General features: G+C 41.4%; 1 protein-coding gene across 1 annotated transcript in view; it reads left to right on the plus strand.

Moving 5' to 3' along the window:
• The window catches only part of myo15b (myosin XVB), a 114937-nt gene that overhangs the window by 72608 nt on the left and 21278 nt on the right, over positions 1-21051 (plus strand). The window contains exons 22-40 of the mRNA XM_080872446.1: positions 4010-4179; positions 4297-4369; positions 4475-4660; positions 4769-4878; positions 7144-7211; positions 7658-7742; positions 9690-9722; positions 10552-10632; positions 11444-11547; positions 11640-11912; positions 13051-13126; positions 13605-13733; positions 16017-16185; positions 17252-17342; positions 17446-17686; positions 17847-17956; positions 19700-19759; positions 19864-19939; positions 20058-20176. Of these exons, the coding sequence (XP_080728572.1) occupies positions 4010-4179; positions 4297-4369; positions 4475-4660; positions 4769-4878; positions 7144-7211; positions 7658-7742; positions 9690-9722; positions 10552-10632; positions 11444-11547; positions 11640-11912; positions 13051-13126; positions 13605-13733; positions 16017-16185; positions 17252-17342; positions 17446-17686; positions 17847-17956; positions 19700-19759; positions 19864-19939; positions 20058-20176 (2254 nt within the window). The remainder of the gene's footprint in view (positions 1-4009; positions 4180-4296; positions 4370-4474; positions 4661-4768; positions 4879-7143; positions 7212-7657; positions 7743-9689; positions 9723-10551; positions 10633-11443; positions 11548-11639; positions 11913-13050; positions 13127-13604; positions 13734-16016; positions 16186-17251; positions 17343-17445; positions 17687-17846; positions 17957-19699; positions 19760-19863; positions 19940-20057; positions 20177-21051) is intronic.

Here is a 21051-nt window from a genome sequence, read left to right on the forward strand (position 1 = left end):
GCTTTACGCTGGGCAGAGGGGGGAGGGGCGGTAGTTACACTCAGTAGCACAGGAACAGAGCAGGAGGGGGAGAGAGAGAGAAAGAGAGCCAGGGACAACAACGTCCCATTAGAAAGGTATAGTAATCATCCACAACTATTTTCAGTTGCAGATGATAAAGGATTCAGAAAGTGTATTCATGCAGGCCCATATGACAGAGAATGTGCATCTTCTTTTTGTTTTCATATTGTAATTTATATTTAATTGTGTTGTGGTTTGCAGTGTTTTGTGTTCACTTTAAATTTGTAAAAGGAAAAAGCTGAAAATTTAAATAGTTAAAAGTTGAAATGTGAATAGTTTATTTTTGTATTATATGATTTATTTATTACATGTCATGTGGAGTGAATAAATAAAAGTATATTTATGGTGGCCCCTAGAGACAAAGCACATACGAACTTCAAATCACATACGAACCCTGAAGCACGTACAAACTCCAAAACACGTAAAAACACGTAAAAACTCCAAAGCACGTAAATACACGTACAAACTCCAAAACACGTAAAAACTCAGAAGCACATAAAAACTCAAAACACGTACAAAAGACAACAGAAGTGCTCCAGGATGCTAGGGGGCAGTGTGGAGCTTTTGTTACCTAGTGGCTACACAAGCCAGCAAGTACCAACGACCGGATTTGGTGTGTGGTAGTAAGAGGTAAATGAACTTTTTAAAAAAAATTTGACTATATATGAATGCTTTTGTATAAATACACAAACAATACACATATGCTTTCATGCTTTCAATTGTGTAATTTAAGTGATCTAGGTAGCTCTGTTTTGGAAGTTCAGTTCATGCTAGAAATGTGTTTTGGAGTTTGTACGTGTTTTGTCTCTAGGGGCCACCGCATATATTTATATATAAATATATATAAATAAAACCACTTTCTTTCTACATTAGTAATTCCTTTTGTGCATAAATTTATATTATTGATAATAATAAATTAATTAAAGCAACAAAACAATCTGAAGAGCCGGTTCGGAGCCGAAAGAGCACATGAACCACTGCATTGGACACTGATGTGACACTTTATACCTGCCACCCAGTCAAAACGTATGTTGTCCACCTAAGTGGACATGTAAAAAATTGTTTGAAAAGTACATATTTTAAAAAAGAAATGAAGTTCAAAAATCTTTTTTCATGCCTAAAGATAAATAAAACTACTTAAGAAAAATATTCCTGAATTAGCTTGTCATAATTCGTGCATGAAAGGGTTAATTCATTTGAAAGCCTGATGCTTGCTTAGCTTTTTCCACCCTAGTTGGAAAACTCAAGAAAACAGTCGGGATTTGTAGCTGTAGAAATAAAATTGAATTGACTCTGTTATTGTCAGTCTGCTCCAGGATAACGATGTCCCACTTCTGCTGATTTTGTCAAATGTTTTTATGAGCCTTGCCTTCAAATGAATATATCTAAGACTAAAGAGTGATTTCAGGAGATTTTATTTTTATTAAAATTCACATTGCAGAATATGTTCAAAGTTATAAATCTCTTGGAAAAAACCTGCACATAAAACTTGCAGTTACTAACATGGACTTACAACAACATCCATCCATCCATCCATTCGCTTCTCCTTTTCAGGGTCGCGGGGGGCGCTGGAGCCTATCCCAGCTGTCATAGGGCGAAAGGCGGGGTACACCCTGGACAGGTCGCCAGTCTGTCGCAGGGCTAACACATAGGGACAGACAACCATTCACACTCACACCTAGTGGCAATTTGGATTATCCAATTAACCTATCCCCACAAGCTGCATGTCTTTGGACGGTGGGAGGAAGCCGGAGTACCCGGAGAGAACCCACGCAAACACGGGGAGAACATGCAAACTCCACACAGAAAGACCCCGGTCTGATGGTGGAATTGAACTCAGGACCTTCTTGCTGTGAGGCAACAGTGCTAACCACCGTGCCACCGTGCTGCCTTGATAAAACTGTGATGATTTAATTTGATTGTTCTTTCCTTTATGATACTTATCTGTAAAGAACAGAAACAATCAAATTGTTAACAGCCTGATTGTCAAACCACAGCTGAACCAAGCATCTCTGTATACCACACAGTTAGTGGTTGGCTGGTTCAATTTTCCTTGACAGTTCACACCCATTGCACAGTAAGTTTCAGTTTCTTCTTTCTGGGTAAAGATTTCATTTGACTTTGAGGCTTCATTCTAATATTGTACAGTCTTTACCTTACAATAAAAAGCACCTAGAGAGAAGCTATATAAATAAAATTAACTAAATTTAAGTCAATCGTTGGTGACTTTGTTAGTGTTATAAAATATGTTCATTTTCACCAGACCTGATGCCTCTGCCAAATTTTTGTAGTTCTTGAGCATATTGTAGCCCTCTAATAAGGGATTCGTTTTTGTAAAAAATTAAATAAAATGGCAATATTAAGAATAATAAGCAATAATAGGGCCCTTGGCAGATCTTAAGGTATACTGCAGTATGGGGTTGGTAGAGTTGAGGCATTTCCTGTAGTCACTGGGATGTCTTGCACCCTGTCTTCTAATGTGGCTGTAGCAAAAACAAGTTACTTCCCACTTACTGTGTCCGCTAGGTAGTGTACAACAACACATAATATTATAAGTCATGCTGTTGCATATGTAAGAAAACATCAATATAGCTTTGTTAGAACAAAACTTGAATAAATTAACTAGCAATATGTCCATGGTGTACCTTGCCTCTTGCTCCAGATGGCTCCAGCCCCTTATATATATATTTAAGCATGCCATAAGCAACTCATTCCATAACTTCATGGAATGGATTTCTATGCTGGAATCTAAGCCTTACATCACAGAGCACAATTCCCAGCATTAGATGCAGTGCTTCAAAGCACACTGCCACTGGACTCTACAGCAGTGGATACATGTTCTCTGAAATGATGAATGACACTGTGTCTGACAATCTGATGAATGAGATGCCAGAAAAACAGTATTTGTCTAAACGCATTGTGCATGGGAACACTTTGGGGATAGACCCTTCCTGTTCCAACATGTCTGCGCACCAGTGTACCATGCAAGGTCCATATAGACAAGGGTGAGTTTGGTGTGGAAGAACTGCACTGGCCTGCACAGAGTCCTGATCTCAACCCTATAGAACACCAAAAGGATGAATTAGAGCAGAGAGTGCAAGCCAGGCCTTCTCATCCAACATCAATGTCTGACCTCACAAATGCACTTTTGGAAGAATGGTCAGAAAATTCTCATTAACACATTTATAAACCTTGTGGAAAGCCTTCCCAGAGCAGTTTAAAGCTGCAAAAGATGTGCCGAGATCATATTAAACTCAATGAATTAAGAATGGGATGTCACTCAATTTCATGTGTGTGTGAATGAATTTGTGAAAAATTTATCCAGGACGCATTTGCAATTTCAGTTGAGCGTGCTGAGTATGGTGCTAACACAGCAAGAAGCTGTGTTAGCACCATACTCACAGAGTAAAACTCGCTTCACTTTGGACAGTGATTCTGATCATCAAGTACTTTCTTGTTCATGACAGGTTTGAGCTTTGGTTGTTCCTGAACATCCTAACCATTTTTTGTTCATCTGAGGGTGACAGTTTGGATCTTCTTCAGACTTTTGCAAAGTGGTGGCACATCTTATTTACAACTGACGAACATGCTCGGATAAATTATTTGAGCCTGATTGTATAATTTTGACTCTGTGTTGATTTAAGAAAATACCAAATAAAACTGGAACGCATTTTTGCACCTGATTTTTATTTTTTTTAAATCAAAGAACAGTTCAAAGAAATCATTAAAAGCCTAAAATTATGATGTCATTCACGTCCATGATGATGAAGGTATTTAAACTTCAGACCATAATCATAACTTCCTCTGTCGCATCAGCTTAAACGACTATGAGACTGCAGCACATGACAAATAAACTTGCTTCCCAGTACTTTTTATTAAACTGTCAGATTTTGTTACTCAGTCACTGAATGGTGTTCTAGATTGTTACGACCCACTTTAACCCCTGCAGGTATGTATCTGACTATGGTCCAGGGGAGTACCGTTCACTGTGCCAACATAAACTGCTGACATCTATGAAGCTTCCATCTCCAACCTGCCGGATGTACCCACCCACCGAGCTGGAATGGACATCCAACCAGAGAAAGGGAACCATGTTGGTAGACGTTCACACCTACAATGGTGAGACTAACTGAACATTTCCATTTTTGTACCATGAAACTGGATCAGTGGGCCTAAAGGCAGTGCAAAAATATCAGCTTTAATAAACTCACAACACCATTTGGCGTTTTATTTCAGATGAGAAGTTTGTAACTGAAGTGGAGTCTTGGACCACAGGAGAGCAGCTAGCGTCGTGGATTCTTCATTTCAGGTATAAGTTGTAAACATATGTGATTTCCCCCACTTTGCTAACTAATGTTTGCATTTACATGCATCTTCCTTAAAATTTTGTGTAATGTGTTGTTTTGTGCCATAGAGGTGTTTCGGAAGTGGTACAGGGCTGGTCAGTGTCTCTTTTTTCAATCGATGACGGCTGGTCTGATTTAGCTGGCTCAGATTTTGTCATGGATCTGCTGGCTGGAGCTGAAGCTGAAGTGCTCCCACCAGAAGGGACTCCCACCTCTACTAACTCTGATTACCTGTTCAGCAACCAGGGAGATAGGTAAAATAGTGAACAATTGTTTGGGGGTTTGTTTGTTTCATTTTCTTGGAGGGTCGGGGGCATCTTTTAAAGAATCCAGTGGCACTTATGACAACTGTTTTTCTATAGGATGTTAACAACCGATCAAGATGACTTTATACCACCAGCACCACCCATACAAGCTCCTGGTCTACCTCCTTTTGAAGGAAACCAGTGGAGAAGAGATTATCCACAGGAAGGTAAGTATTATATGGTGAAATTTTAGTACACTAGTTATCTAATTAACACCGTCAGGAAGACCAAACAGAGCCATCTACTAATGTAAATATTTAGCTATAGTTTGTCTCTTAGGAATTAACCACTTTCAGTTTAATGTTATTTATTTATATAGTACCAAATCACAACAGCTGAATCAAGGTGCTTTATATTGTAAGGTTAATACCCTACAATAAAACAGAGAAAACGGAGGCAATTCCAACAACAGATGACTCCCTATGAGCAAGCACTTTGGCAACAGTGTGAAGGAAAAACTCCCTTTTAACCAGAAGAAACCTCTGTCAGAACCAGGCTCAGGGAGGGGCGGCTATCTGCTACAACCATTTCTGGTTGAAGGGGGTAAGACAGGACAAAGATATCAGTTAGAGAAACATTCTACAAAAAAAGACCTATAATTTTAATTTATGTTTTGTTGTGTTTCCCACTATGACTTCACATGTGATTGGCTGCTTCCAGTAATGGCAGCAACATGATAATATCAGATCATGCAAGGAACGGCTGTCTGCAAGTGCACACAGGCACAGTTCATTACTTGTCTCACCAGAAAGATTTTTTATTTTCTAGACCATGCAGTCCATCTAGCTCTAAATGTGTCCACATAGCATTTCAGAAAATGTTTCACTAAACATGATAATGATATATAAAAGAACTGACGACAACAAAAAACTGCCACAAAAAATACAAGTGAGATAGTAAGCTTTATTTTGCAACCATCACTTTAAACCAGCAGATAGGTTGTCCTCCCTCTGTCTCTATCTATATCTATTATGGCTGGGGGATAACAAGTATGTCCACACTAATTATTTAATATTGAATAGACATCACACTGCAAAAAGATCTATACTAGTGCTGGGGCTGCACGGTGCTAACGCGTTAATTAGCTAAACATGCTAACACGTTGACGCCGTGCAGCCCCACGCACGGGGTGATCCGCATTAACTCACTAACAGAGATTTGCCACATGCGGTTATGGCATTAACAAGATTAACGCTGACAGCACTAATCTATACACTACAAACCAAAATACATTCAGAAAAGTTAGGTGTGTGAAACAGTGGCTCCCAGTGAAGGGCCGTTTTTATCTGTACAAATGCCGCCTTGCACTGCTTTATCCCCTGGCCCAGATCTGGGGCACCCTTTCACGTGAGGTCAGTCAAGGGTCTGGTCCATTCCCCAAATCCAGGCACGAACCAGCGGTAGTAACCAGCGTGTCAGGCTACATTTCACTGTGTGTTATACTTGTATAACTATGCATGTGACAAATAAAGAACCTTGAACCTTGAACCTTGAGCCAGCCCCAAGATGCAATGGCTACTGTTTTCTCCACCTGTAGGCACACCTGCCCGCCTCCCAAATGGTACGCTAACACTGTGCCTCCCTTGATCCAAACGCAGACTTCTTTGGGTTGGCTATGAGCCCCGCCTACATCAGGGACTCCAGGACCACAGCTACCCAGTACACATGCCGGTTGTTACTATGGATGATAACATCATGGAGAAGGCTGTTTTTTCCTTGGATACTGCAGACAAGGGAATCTGCCAGTAGCCCTCGGTTAAATCCAGTGTTGTGAAAAATTAAGCCGGATCTTTCCAGTTAAGGAGTCCAGCAGCCCCAACCCAGGCCATGAGATAGGCATCAGACCATGACACCTCATTCACCAGCCATACCACCTCATAGTCAACATCGCCAACTCACCGTGTGGCCACAAAGAGTCCTTGCCACTTGGCGAGTGTCTTTACGCTTGAAGAAGGGCATAATACAAGCACTTTGTCTCCCATTGAAAATTGCCTGAGTCTAACCCCTCTGTTATACAGGTGCTGTTGACATTCCTGGGCCTGGAATAAATTCTCCCTTGACAACCTTGACAATGATTGCAGCTTTGCTTTCAGGTCCAGGACATACTAAATCTCATTTTTAACTGGGCTTGGGGGGAAAGGGGGAAAACACAATGAAGGCCTGGGGAGCCTCCCACACTGCAAACAACAAAGGGTCTATCCAGCAAGCCCAATTCCTTTCATCCTCATGAATGAACTTGAATAACAAAATAAAAACAAAATAAAAATACTATTATGATTATGATTGTGTCAAAAAGTAGTATAAAAAATATTATGTTGATATTTAGTTTTTGGTTGAAAAAAATAAAGGAGTAGTCGTACAGGCAACCAGCAAAGACAACACAAAGGTCCTTTTTTTTACTCTAACTAATGAGAAATTCTTTCCATCTTCAGGGCGCAGTCGACAGATGGAGGCCTATGTTGATGACATATTTGAACCCGTACTGGACAATGGACCTCCAGTGAGTTGTGTTGTGTTTCTTTGCAGTTTGGCTTATAATTTTGTCTTCTAGCTGAGGGCACAGTGACTACTAGGCTAGTATTTCCCAGAGAAAAAAATGTTCATGCATGATAACTTTACTTTCTCTGATACGAAAAACAATGTAAGAAAGGAAAGATATAAAGAGAAAAAGAGAGATGCTTTAAGGTAAAGACTGCTCATTTGATAAATTAGAAATTTAATGCTTGTATATAACGATGTAATTTATACTAGACAGTATGTGCAGGCTAAACTGTGTAGTATGCATTTTTAGTGTTTAGTTCAGAGATATGCTTATATATTGTAGAACATTATTATGTTGTTACTGAATTTGTTAAGGCTTATTTCCAGCAACTCCACGTGTAGTTGTGGCTGCCGTGTCACTTATAATGTGATACACAGCTCATTTTTGTGTGTTTGTGTGTGTAGGACATGGAAAGAGTAGCTATTCTGAATCGCAGGATGAGAGGGGGAGGGGGGATTGGACCGATGCACTCTGGCATGTATGGAGCAGGTAGGAAATTCACACGCCACATGTATTTACTTCGTAGTTGAACTACAAAACATTCTTAAACGTGTAGATTGTTCATAATGTTCACACTAAAAGGTAAAATCGATCTGCTTAGGGGTAGGGGCAGCAGCCTACGCAGACAAAGCCAAACCTCCCTCTGCCAAGTCACCTCCAGCTTATCCAGGGTAACCCCAGGCATTCTCAAGCCAGCTAAGAGATGTAATCTTGCTAGTGTATCCTGGGTCTGGCCCAGTGGCTCCTCCAGGTGGGACATATCCAGAGCACCTCACACAGGAGGTGACCAGAAGGCATCTAGTCAGATATCTGAACCATCTCGCTGGCTCCTTTGAATGTAGAGGAGCAGCAGCTCAACTCTTAGCCCCTCTCAAATGACTGAACTCCTCACCCTATCTCTAAAAGAGAGACCAGCTACCCTTAGGATAAAGCTTATTTCTACTGCTTGTATCCGCACCCTCATTCTTTCAGTCACTACGCAAAGCTCGTGACCATAAGTGAGACAGGGGACGTAGCTTGACCAGTAAATTGAGAGCTTTGCTTTTATGCTCAGCTCTCTTCACCATGATGAAGCGGTACATCGTTTGCATCCATCCATCTTTGGTCCCAATCCTTCTATCACTCACTTCCTCCCCTCTCTCCTCACTCGTGAACAAGACCACAAGATACCTAAACTACTCCACTTGGAGCAGCAATTCATTGATGACCCTGCGTGGGCGCTCCAGCCTTTTCTGACTGAGGACCATGGCCTCAGATTTGGAGGTGCTTCACACTAGGTTGCAAACAACTCCAGTGCAAGCTGGAGGCCAACTCTACTTGCAATGAAGCCTGATGAAGCCAGCAGATCCACATCCACCTACACCTAGAAATTATGTCCATAAAATTATAAAAAGAATCATTGACTAGTGGCAGCTGTGGCAGAGTCCAACAACCACTGGAAATGAGTCAAACCTATTGCCAGAAATGTGGACCAAGCTCACATTTCTCCTTTGGCTCACAACAACAGGCTAGAACACCCCATACTCCTGAGTATGCAAAAAAAAAAAAAAAAAAAAACAGGACAAAGAGCTGGTTGAGTGTTCTGCATCCAGGACAAAAAAAACTGCATTGACCAGGGTTCAACAAATGGAAGAGCTTTCCTTTCTGCTCCGCCCCCCTGGGGGGCATGAATTACTCATCTTGCCAGGTGGGTAGCAGTGTGATGGGCGACTCTGCTTCCTCTACAGAAGGCATGTCAGTGTGGTTAAAGAGGTCCTCAACGTTTTCCTTTTACCACTTGACCATATCCTCAGTTGAGTTCAGCAGCCCCCCACCCCACCACACACCCTGTGAGTAGAGCAATGCTTTCCCTTAATGAGATCCCGAATGGTGCCAAAATTGATTCAAGACTAACAGAAAGTCATGTTGAATCTGTTGGGCATTTTTCTTGGCCTTCAGACAATAATTCTGATTGCTACACTGCCAGATGGGAAAGGCAAAAAAAGAGAAGAAAAGAACAAAAGGCCAATTCCTCAAGGGCAACTCCAGACTGGAATAGAGTCCAAACCCTCTCCAGGAGATTGGTTATGGAGCCCAAGTAAGTGAGTTGAGATGAGATCTACTATATGTAACCAGTTGAAGGAGCTTGGAAAGAAAGTAACTGGCCTTTTTTAAGTTTCATGAAGACATTTCATCTCTCATCCAAGATGCCTGGTCCCTTGTTTTAGTTCTTTTCATAAGGGTTGATTGAATTACTCTTTGTCTGACCCCTCACCCAGGAACAATTTGGTTTGGGAGACTAGGGGGCAACAGACGCCCCTGGCACCTGGGATTACTAGGACACACGAACTGAAATTGTATTGCTGCTCGTCATATATCTTATACACATTTTTGAAAGACAGGATTTTAGCTTGTTATGTGCCATTTCAACTGCACACTAAAACACCATTTTTACAGGTATGCCTATGACAATGCCAAGCTATCCTTTGGGTAAGTAATTTATTACATTTCTGATATAAAGAATCAAGCCTTCACTTCTTCTTTCATCATTGAGAAAATATTCACTTTTTGTCATGCCATTGATTATGAATGTCTTTAGGCCAGCCAGGTTTGTTCTAAGATCTCCATTTGATATGCAGTTAGGGGGCCCTGTAGAAGGCACACTTCAGTATAGTTAACTAATATAACCGAACACAGTACTGCAAGCCTCATTAGTTTACTGCCTATCCTTCAACATTGAAAAGCGGTGAACCATTATCCCTTCTTGACATACAACATGATATATGTAGTGTTGAATTTGTAGTTTTTTCACATTCTGTTTATAATTTTAGTAATTCTTGATAATTCTTGATCTTTTTAACCTCTTAAAAAGGGGGATATCATTAGCTTACTTTGTAGACATACACTAAACAAGCATAGTTTCACAAACTAGAAAATATCTTTTATAGGTCTAGTGCTGTCTGATTTCAATTTGGAGATATCTAATAGGTGACGATTTTGATCAGGGGTCAGGTTGGGCCTAAACGTACCTGCTGTATATATTAAGCAGTTAAAATAAACATTGTTGTTCTGTTTGTTGTTGTTTTTAAAGCCATTTTAAAGCTGATTTGGTTAATGCTGTTTCTTGGTTTATTCCATGTGGAGTTTTATATCTCATATCTGTGTATGTATAATATATATGTATATCGCTTATACTGGTTATCTTTTAGAATACTCATATGCAGTTTAATTTTTATGTTTTGGATTTTTTTAAGTTATGGATTCAAATAAATTACAGAAAATGTTTCAATTCTCCATATGTTGCTTTCTGTATGTATAGGAGCACCAGTCAACCCCGCAATGCCCAGTTATGGTGCAAATCCCATGATGCCAGCCATGCCAGCCATGCCAACCATGCCAGGTAATTCTCCAACATTTCTTATTCATTTTTTTCAGACCTGGGCTCATATGATGACACAGATTATTGGTAGGTCAACTACCACCTCCTAAGGGACAGCCAACCAGCCTCCTCTGACACTGCCTCCTGGACCCACTGCATCCCCACCCCACCCCCCCTCTAGCACATGACACTCCGCAACATAACCCCATGTCCTGACTTAGTCTAGGGAGTCTTAGCCTACTCACCCCTTAAAGTCTCATTCAGGCAGTCCACCAACTCATTAGTCTGAGGGTGGTAAACGCTGGTCCAAAAGGTTTAATGCCCAGTAGTTCTTCTTGTGTGCAAGACATGAACAAAGTGCCCTGGTCAGTCGGTATCTCTACCCTGGGATCCCGACTCAGGATATGACTTGAAACACTGCACTCTTTGCTGAAATGCAGCACTGCTTTGGGATATTGTGTTGCATTAACCTGCATCAGAACGAATACAAAGTGATATCACTCCAGTGAAATGCCCCCCCCAAACAACTGGTACCAACAACTGTGTGCATTCTTCCTGCATGGGATTGTCATGACTCACTCTGCATAATCTTTCCATAATCATCACAAAATAATTAAATGCCAACGCTACGTCAGGTCGCACTTTGACCATCAACATTTGTGGTCAAAGTCCAACATTTGTCATCACAAGACTGCTCTGGTGGAGCAAATAACTGGAAGTGCAAAAAAACAAAATTATATATGCATGAAATAGTTTATAAGCACTGTGTTTGCGGAGTTTTATATATGTATTTAAATATGTGTAACAATTTGTCATAATTGATCATACACAGCCATGATGATGCCTCAGGCTCCCATGCCTGCTCCTGCTGCTGACCCCATGCAGATGGCAGCAGCAACGCAACAGGCTCTAATCAACCAGCAAGCCCTTCTCATGGTCAGCACTATGATGATCATTTTGTTCACATCCTTTATCACCCCTTCATCCCTCGTAAGGCCAAAGTTTAAATTTCTCCCCTGTCCTCTCAGGCCCAGCAGATGACCATGCAGGCAATGACTCTGTCCCAGCAGCAGGCACAGGAGCAGCAGAAGAAGGAGCAGGAGAGACTGAAGAGGGAGGAACAAAGGCAGAGGGAACAGGAAAGAAGGCAGGAGGATGAGAGGGAACGGAGGCGTAGATCAGAACGGCATTCTAAGGACCGTTCAAGTTCACCTCCTCCTCAGTCTCGCTCACCCCCACCTGTCCAGTCCAAAGCATCTGCGCCTAAAATCACCCAAAACTACAGTCAGCCTGAGGCAGAGGTATTTATATTAAATATAAATATATATATATATATATATATATATATATAGTATAGTTTATAGCATATTGTGTGAGCAACTACTTTTCAAAACACTGTCAGTGTGGTACTTGTATTCAGTTGGTTACTTGCTGTGACATTTTTTTTAAAAATCCTTGCCCCCTTGAATTTCTGAGCATTACTGCCCACTCCCACTTTCCCTCTCTGTCACATCCACCCGCTCCCGCAATATTTGTATCCAGTCCTGCCCACACCCACAGACTCATAGTTTTCACATGGCGTCAGAGCTAGGGGGATGCATCCACCTAGAGGGAAAAACAGTACTGCAGTCCTTTGCACTCCTTTGCCATCAATCACAGTTTAACAAACCGCCAGATAGTTGCTGTGCTGTCGAATGCACAAATCTACATTTATTTACAGCTGCCAGAAGAGCGTAAAGTATTGCGCCAACACGCCTCTCCTAACCCCACCTTAGGGAGTGACCTAATCACACCAATCCCTGCTTCTCCACATTAACCCCGCCTGCATTTTAAACTGTAGGAATGATTCACTGACATTATGAAAACTTTACTGTTATGACACAACATTAAAGTGACAAATGAATACTTTTCTGGTCCTACACTGTAAATGTCAAAATGAACAAAACATACTTTTTCCATGTGGTAGTTTATTTGAGCTAGTTATGTACTGCTTTCCTTTGCTTTAACTATGAACTGTTTCTTGTTCTTTACCTCCTACATGGCAGCATTGTTTGCCCGTCCAGACTGAAATTACAGGTAGCTGTCCGTACTTTGAAACTATTGATCCTGGGAGCAGTGTAATGTGAGGGATTCTCTACAACATACGCATAGATGTGACTGAACTGGAGCTCGCAGATTGTTAATCAAAAATCCCCCCAAAATTTTTAGTGTACAATCTTTTATAAATGACTTGCAAATACATACATATTATTCAATTGAAATGATGACTGACTTGTTTCTGAAAACAGCTGGTCAATACACTTACAACGTAGGATACAGACAGTGTTTGCTTTAGTCTTTCAATTTGGATTTTTTACCTCAAACTCTGTGAATGTGAAACAATAGTGTCATGTCATTATGCACTTCCTTCTCCTTATCGTTTAAATGTTACTTTTACAGCCAGAAACAGAAGTAAACTTAGATGCAGATGAGCTATACTCTGTCAAAGATAAGAGGGACTTCTTCCAGAAGATTGGTGAGTTCAACAGCAAAATGTTCTTTCTTGCTCAAATGTATCATTCACAAGATATATGTTTGACAGATTATTCAAGTCATGTATAACATTTATAAATTTCTGCAATAACCTTTTCCCTTTCACCACGCTTTTATCTCTAATGTATTGGTCAGATTCATGCCCAAGAATTTTTCTTGATTCCATATTTTCTTGAATGCTTGATTCATGACTTTGTAAAGCCAGGGGTTTAGCCTATTGTTTATTTTTGTTAAGAAGGTCCTCAAGTCAAAATATACAAATTAAATGATTTTAGGCTGCAATCTTTATGGAGTTGATTTTGACTAGTCGGTCCATGTTGTGATGTTTTTATGTTTTACAGGAGGTTTAAATATTGTTTTTCTATTTATAGAATTCAATTTGCATTTTCAGTGATTGCTCCTGTAGTGTTTTTTTTAAGTCATGGTTTTTCTTAATCCCATTTTCTTGTGCTGTCCTACAGCCACTCAGCCCAACCCTAAAGACCCTAAAACCCTAAAGACACGTCAAGCCCCAAGCACAACCAGACAGCAACAGCACTCACCTCCATTAACTTCTCCTTTGCCCCCACCTGTAGCAGCTAAGCCAGAAGGTAAGAGGATTTTACAAGTTCAAGGGTTCTCTGACCTGATCCTTCCTCTAAAAAGCTCATTTTAATTCAGATCATTTAGGGTAATCTCCAAACTAACTACCAAATAAATGGTAAAATGATAGCAAATAATAATATTTTGTACCAAAAACATTATGGATTCAAGTCTTTTTACACGTGAAAGTCTGAGCCAAGGTTTATAGAATAGAATAGAATAGAATAGAATAGCCTTTATTGTCATTGTACAGAGTACAACGAAATTGGAGTACCACTCCCTTGGTGCAAGTTTCAATAATAAATATAAATGTAAAATATAAAAAGTACAAAAAAACAATCGTAAGTACTCAAACAATAGTATGTACAATATATACAGGATAGCAGCATTAATATAATGACAGTATGAATAGCAGCATAATATAATGACAGTGACGGTATGGAATAGGTTCAATTGTTTTTGTGCTTATTTACTACGGTGATAGCTCTGGGAAAGAAGCTATCCCTGAATCTGTTTGTCCTGGTTTTATGTGACCTGTACCGTCGGCCTGACGGTAATAGTTCAAACAGTTGGTTGCTGGGGTGAGAGTGGTCCTTGATGATATTGCCAGCTCTGCTGAGGTACCGAGAGTTTGCAGTGACCTCCAGGCTGGGCAGAGAGCAGCCAGTGATCTTCTGGGCTGTGTTGATGACCCTCTGCAGTTCTTTCCTGTCCGCAGCTGAGCACCCTGCATACCATGTTGTTATGCCGTACGTTAGGATGCTCTCTATGGTGGCTCTGTAAAATGTCACCAGCAGCCTCTCCTCCAGGTTGTTCCTCCTGAGCACTCTCAGAAAGTGGAGATGCTGCTGGGCCTTTTTTACCACCACCGTAGTATTTGCAGTCCAGGAGAGGTCATCAGATATCTGCACGCCCAGAAACCTCATGGAGTGTTCCCCCATCCACACGTTCCCGTGGATGTAGAGTGGGACCGGGTCTGCTCTGCCCTTCCTGAAGTCCAAGATAGGTTCTTTAGTTTTCGTGGTGTTCAGTTGGAGGTTGTTAACTGAACACCACTCAGTCAGTCTGTTGACCTCATCTCTGTAGTCCGACTCATCCCCCCTTGCGATGAGTCCAACCACTGTGGTGTCATCCGCGAACTTTATGATGGTGTTTGAGAGATGGGTAGGGGAGCAGTCGGAGAGCGTAAACAGGAGGGGACTCAAAACACATCCTTGTGGAGACCCGGTGCTGAGTGTGATGGTGCTGGACCGGTGGGGGCCGAGTCTGACAGACTGTGGTCTATTTGTCAGGAAGTCCTTGATCCAGAGGCAGATGGGGGTGGAGAGTCCCAGGTGAGACAGTTTCTGGACCAGGATCTCCGGGATGATATGATTGAATGCTGAGCTGAAGTCCAGAAAGAGCATTCTCACATAGCTTCCTCGGTGCTCCAGGTGACTCAGCGCAGTGTGGAGTGCTATGGTGATGGCGTCCTCGGTGGATCGATTTGTCCTGTAGGCAAATTGGTGGGGGTCCAGAGTGGGAGGCAGACCGGCCCTGATGTGCTGACAGACCAGTCTCTCAAAGCACTTCATCACTACAGGCGTAAGTGCAACAGGCCTGTAGTCATTTGGGCTGGCCACAGCTGTCTTCTTGGCGATGGGGATGATGGTGGAGGTTTTGAGGCAGGGCGGGACGGTGTTTGATGACAAGGAAAGGTTGAAGATTTTAGTGAAGACTTATGTTGTTTGCATGTTACATTGTTTGTTTTTAATTTTGCTTAAGCATTTTTATCATGCAGCTAAGAACTTGACATAACATACCATTATTCTTGCATTATTTACTATTTGGGCTACCTCTCCTTATATGCAACAGTGTTACAATACTGCTGTTTCTTTTTTAATCAGGATTCTTTGCTCTCCTGTACACTTGCATTTGAACTTTTTACAGTATTGTTGCAGCATATTTTAATTACAAACTCTAACTCCTCCTTCACTGATGTGTTACTGTAATTCATTGTTCCTGTCAATAGCTTCAGTGATGACCTTTCATACTTAATGAAAATTGGCCAAAATACTGAACCATCAAAGAAAGTGGGTTCGGTTCAGATAATAGTCCGAGCCAAAAACTTACATGTGAAAAGATCCGTAATACAATCTGCTGCTAATGACTTGGTAACTGATGGCACAGGGCATCTTTACTGCAGAATTCTGACCTCAGCAGGCTGTTTTGGTGCCACTATGGATCAGCAGCATATTAGGAAGGCTTGCTAGTGTTTATATCTTACATTTCCTGCGTTTTGTCTCCCATAGTGAAACATCCACAAAGCCCACCTGCAAGGGAAGTTGACCCCCCAAAAGAAAAACCAACCCCAACTCCCCTCACTAAGCCTCAACCTGAACCCACTTCCAACATTCGGGAAATCATCAAACAGTTCAACAGCCGACCACAACCAGAACCCGAACCCTTTCAGCCCGTCAGGTCTGAGCACTTCATCCTCTGTGTACACATTTCCATTAAAGCCTGAAATTGAAGTTTCCTTTAATCATCTGGATACTGCTTGAGCATTCTTTATATCTTACATGTGATGAAAAACTACCAAAGATGAGTCAGCATAAATGTTGGGGGGGAAATGGAAAGGCATTTTAGATCGTCAGAGGTTTGAGTATCACTTTAAACATAATTGGAGCTTTAACCAAATTTTGGTGAATGTGTCCAGTTTGCAGCCAGTCACATGGCTATCCTGACCAATTCAGTCTGTTGATGTCGCCAGCTCTGATGTTACTCCTCTAACAGACCATAGGAGGTACATTGCACTCTCTAAAACAGACTGAGAGAAAATCCCTGACATTTTGCTGTTCACTTGCATCTCTGCGTCCTAAGGACATAGAGCCAGTTTATTCCCTTTTTGTGTACAGACTCAGGTTGTAAAAGGGTCACCATCCCAGGTCCTTAGAACTTTGGGGATGATGTCATCGGGGACTGCAGCCTTGCTCTCGTGTAGTTTCTCCTGCTGTCACTTAACCTAGCCAAAAATTACAATAGGGAAGGGGTTCATTTTATGGGGAAGTTGAGGAAAAGGGAAAAGCGCTGAAAGTAGTCGAAGTTTATGGAATCCAGGATGTGTGATGGAGGAAGCACCACAATGGTATAAACTAACCTAACCCTGTTAAAGATATTATTTAGCTCTTTTGTTCTCTGCAGATTGCCCACTGGTTGTCCGTCTCCCACCTTACACACAGTGGTTTTCTTCTTCCCACTCTATAGCATTGGTGGTGATGTTAGGCCTCCTGCTCTCTTTGTTTGTACGCCAGTATTAATTATGAGTCAGAGATTTAGGTATCTTTTCCCTGGAATTTAAAAAAAAAATGTAAAACTAATGTTTAAATGTTTTTTTTGTTTCCTTTTATCAGATTTTACATCTTAAGCTAGCTCGTTTTACTCATATTCTATCAGTTCATAATAAAACTTGTTGAGAGCGTGCATGTAAATGAAACCTTAATAGAATTGTCTTGTTTTCTACATATCTTTTTTCTCCTCTTTGCAGACACCCTGCAAAATCATTTGTAAAGAAGAGTAACCCCAAAGAGGAAGCTCTGGCTAAGCTTAAAAACAAAGCACCAGTGGCACAACAGAAGGTCAGAATACAAACAAATAACTAGAAATCTTTTTTGTTTGTTTATGCAATTACACTCTTAATTAGGTAATTCTTTAACAGTTTGACATCCTTCCTGTATGTAGAAACAGTGGCTGCCTCCTCCACCCCCTTCTCCAAAGACCCGTTCACCACAGAAATCTCCACCATCAACAAGGGGTCGCAGAGTCATCTCCAACAGCATGAGACAGAAACAGCGCTCCCTGGAGGACCTGTTCAGCTCCCAGCAGCCCCAGCACCCTCCTCCTTCTCCCCCTGACTCCCCACCACCTTCCCCAGGCTTTCAGGACATCCCTGAGCCACCATCAATGGCTGCTCCATCAATAAGTAGGTGTCCCCTGACTTCATGTTTCCCCATACATCAGCATTATTCTGTGACATATTTGGCTGATAAATAGCATCGGCCAACAACAGCTCTATATGCCCTCATATAGCTGAGGGTATGTATCTTTGTCAGTAACTTTAGTTTACTGTGTATTAACTATAGATGATGATATGCCAGAGGACGAAGGCATTCAGTCCAAACTCCACCGCTTCTCTGCTGGGGTTTACTTCTCATACTACAACATGCCAGGAAAACTGTTCCTGCGAAAAGAAGTAAGATTTGCATGCACACAAAAACAATTAGGAGGTTCACTTATATGGATACTGTTTTGGGTCCTTCTTACCATCGTGAAGGACCCATCAAATAGGGATGCAGTGGGTTTTGTGGAAACAAGATTGTTATAAGAGGAGAAACTCCTTTCTTGAAAGACCAAGGTCTTTCATAAAATTCAATTTTGTTTCTGCCAAATCCCAAGCGCCTTCAGGCAGTTGCCTCAAGGTGTTTAAGGTAAAACGCAGTAATACAATAATATGCCCCCTTTAACCAAACACTTCACGACAGTGGAAGGGAAAAGCTTCCTTTAAACAGGAAGAAATCTTCAGCAGAACCGAAATTAAGGTGGGGGTGATGGACGGAAGACAGGACAAAATAATCAATGTGCAAGAGAGTCAGACATTTATAATAACTACTGAAAATATAGAGTGGTGTGTAAGCACAAAAAACACTCAGTGCAGTAGGGTAGCCGCCAGCAGACTAGGCCTATTGCAGTGTAACTATGGGAGGATTTAGGGTCCCCTGATCCAGACCTGCTTTATCAAAAAGGAAAGTTTTAAGCCTAATGTTGAAAGCAGAAGAGTCTGTCTGGCTCCTGAATAGTAGCTGGTTCCACAGAAGATGGGCCTAAAAGCTGAAGGCTCGGCCTCCCATTCTACTTACCATTCTTGTTGTTCTCAGGAACCACAAGTAAGCCAGCAGTCTGACAACTGCTGTCATTATGCTCACTGCACAATTCTGGAGCAATTGAACGCATTTGCGTTTTTTAAGAAAGCCAGAAAATAATTGTTATAGCAGTCCAGCCTAAAAGTAAAAAATGTGTTAATATTTAAGCGGACAATGTGTTACGGCCGAGAGGGCCAGGCTGTGGGTGTGGACTCAAATGCAGACACAGAGGGAGGCAAAACGGGCTTTATTTACAGTGCCTAGTTAACTTACAAAGCAGGAAACTATGAATGCTATGAACTGAGAACCATGAGGTCAAACTATGAACATGAAACTGAGTGCTATGACTAGGTGCTAGATTTCATGGATGGATCCTGGGAATGGAAAAAGGGGCAGCGGCTTGGATGGAGGTACGCAGTCACTATAATGAGAGGAGACAAGTAGTCAGTGGCAGTCTAGTGAATCACAGCTGAAGGATTAGACTATGGTGGTTAGGGCTTACGCGTTGCAGGTTCAAGTGTCATGCGAGGAGGGGGTGTCCAAGGGGTTCTGGGTGAGGAGTGTCCAGAATATACTTGGAGTGAGGGACTTGGCAGGGAGGCAGGCAGGTGTAGTCCAATGATGGAAAGGAAGCAACCAGATGACAGAACCAGCATCCAGGCGGAGATGTGAGTAGTTTAGTTTGGGAAGTGTGACTGCCAGGTGGGTCGTGAGTTAGCAGAAGATCTGGTCTGTTGTGAATGCTGGTCTTATATGCTGGTGACTTGATTGGAACCAGGTGTGGAAGCTGGTGGAGCCCAGCGGAGTGGAAAAACCCCGTACTCACCCGAACCATGACACAATGCAATTAAAAACGGCATTTCACTACACTTGGAATTTGAAGTACTGCTGTTATAAGTGTGTTAGCCCTGCGACAGACTGGTGACCTGTCCAGGGTGTACCCCGCCTCTTGCCCTATGACAGCTGGGATAGGATCCAGCACCCCCGCGACCCTGAAAAAGATAAGCGGAAGCGAATGGATGGATGGATGGATGTTGTTGTAAGTCCATGTTAGTAACTGCAAGTTTTATGTGCAGGTTTTTTACCCCAGAGAGATGTTTAACCAGCCCTATATTCTTAATCTGTTGTGTGAACAGGTCTGTATATTTCTTTTGTTCATCTATATATCTGATAGGCATGGTAGACACACAGAGTTTGGAATTCTGTAATACTCTATTTTTACTTTTTTTTTTTTTTTTAGATAATCAAGGACACTTACTCTGACAGCTGCGAGAAGATCAGCAAAGAGGAGAGAAGGAAGATGAAAGATCTGCTGGGTAAGATTTTGACAGTTTATCATAAACCTTAATGCGACAATGCTGCTTTTCCAATCATTATCCGCCAGTGGCTTGAAAGAATATGACTCAGTTACACCATTTTTGCCACCCACAATAGCAAATTTCAACATAGGAACAACTATAAACACCATCCAGGACAACAACATGAAGAAGAGGATTGTCATTGCAGCTCGAGACAACTGGGAAAACTACTTTACTCGTCTGTTCCCTGTGAAGGTGAGCAGACCAAAAAATCAAAGTAAAAAACATCCAAACTGTACTGTCCGTTCTGTGATCAGTCGAGTTCGGTTGCTGCTTCTCTGAGCTTCACTGCTCTTTGTGTGTTTAGCCAGCTGTATTCTACAATATACACTCTTCCACACCTTTATTTAGTATAACTATTCAAAAACAGGTACAGATTCAGGTTATTCTATCTAAGCAACCAATCAAATAGCAGCAACTCAATGCATTCAGGCATGTAGAGGTCCAAGAGGACCAAGAGGTCCTGCAGATATTTCAACATATATTTATATATGTTTTAATATTTCAGTAGCTGCAAATCTACCAGGATTTTCCCACACAGCCTTTGTCAATCACACACAGTTTTGTATGTGATTAAGATAAGATCTTATTCTAGCAGTCAGCCTCATTGATCATATGAATAGGGCATCTAACTAGCCAGAAATTTAAGGTCATCCAGGTCGTCATGTGTTCAAGAAATTCCTGCATTCTGGATAGATAAAGCTGGGTATCGTCTGCAAAGCAATGAAAACTTATGCTGTGCCTTCCAATTATACTCCATGTAATTAGCTACATTAAAAACGTAATTAGTCCTAGCACTAAACCCTTGGATTTCCATAATTAACATTTAACATTAACATTATGTGTGAAGAGGACTTCCCTGTTACATGAACAAATTGGAGTTTGTTTGATAGATATGATTCAAACGGATGCAGCACAGACAGATTATGTATCAAACTGCACAGAAAAGTTGTCCGTTTGGTGAAAGAGCTTCCCCTGCAGCCTTTTATTCTGTGACACAGTTTACACAAACACCCATAGTAATTGAACTAAGATTTACAAATTTAAGTAACACAATTACAACATTTAAC

Source organism: Rhamphochromis sp. 'chilingali' (assembly GCF_963969265.1).
Source record: "Rhamphochromis sp. 'chilingali' genome assembly, chromosome: 22".
Classification (NCBI taxonomy): Eukaryota; Metazoa; Chordata; class Actinopteri; order Cichliformes; family Cichlidae; genus Rhamphochromis; species Rhamphochromis sp. 'chilingali'.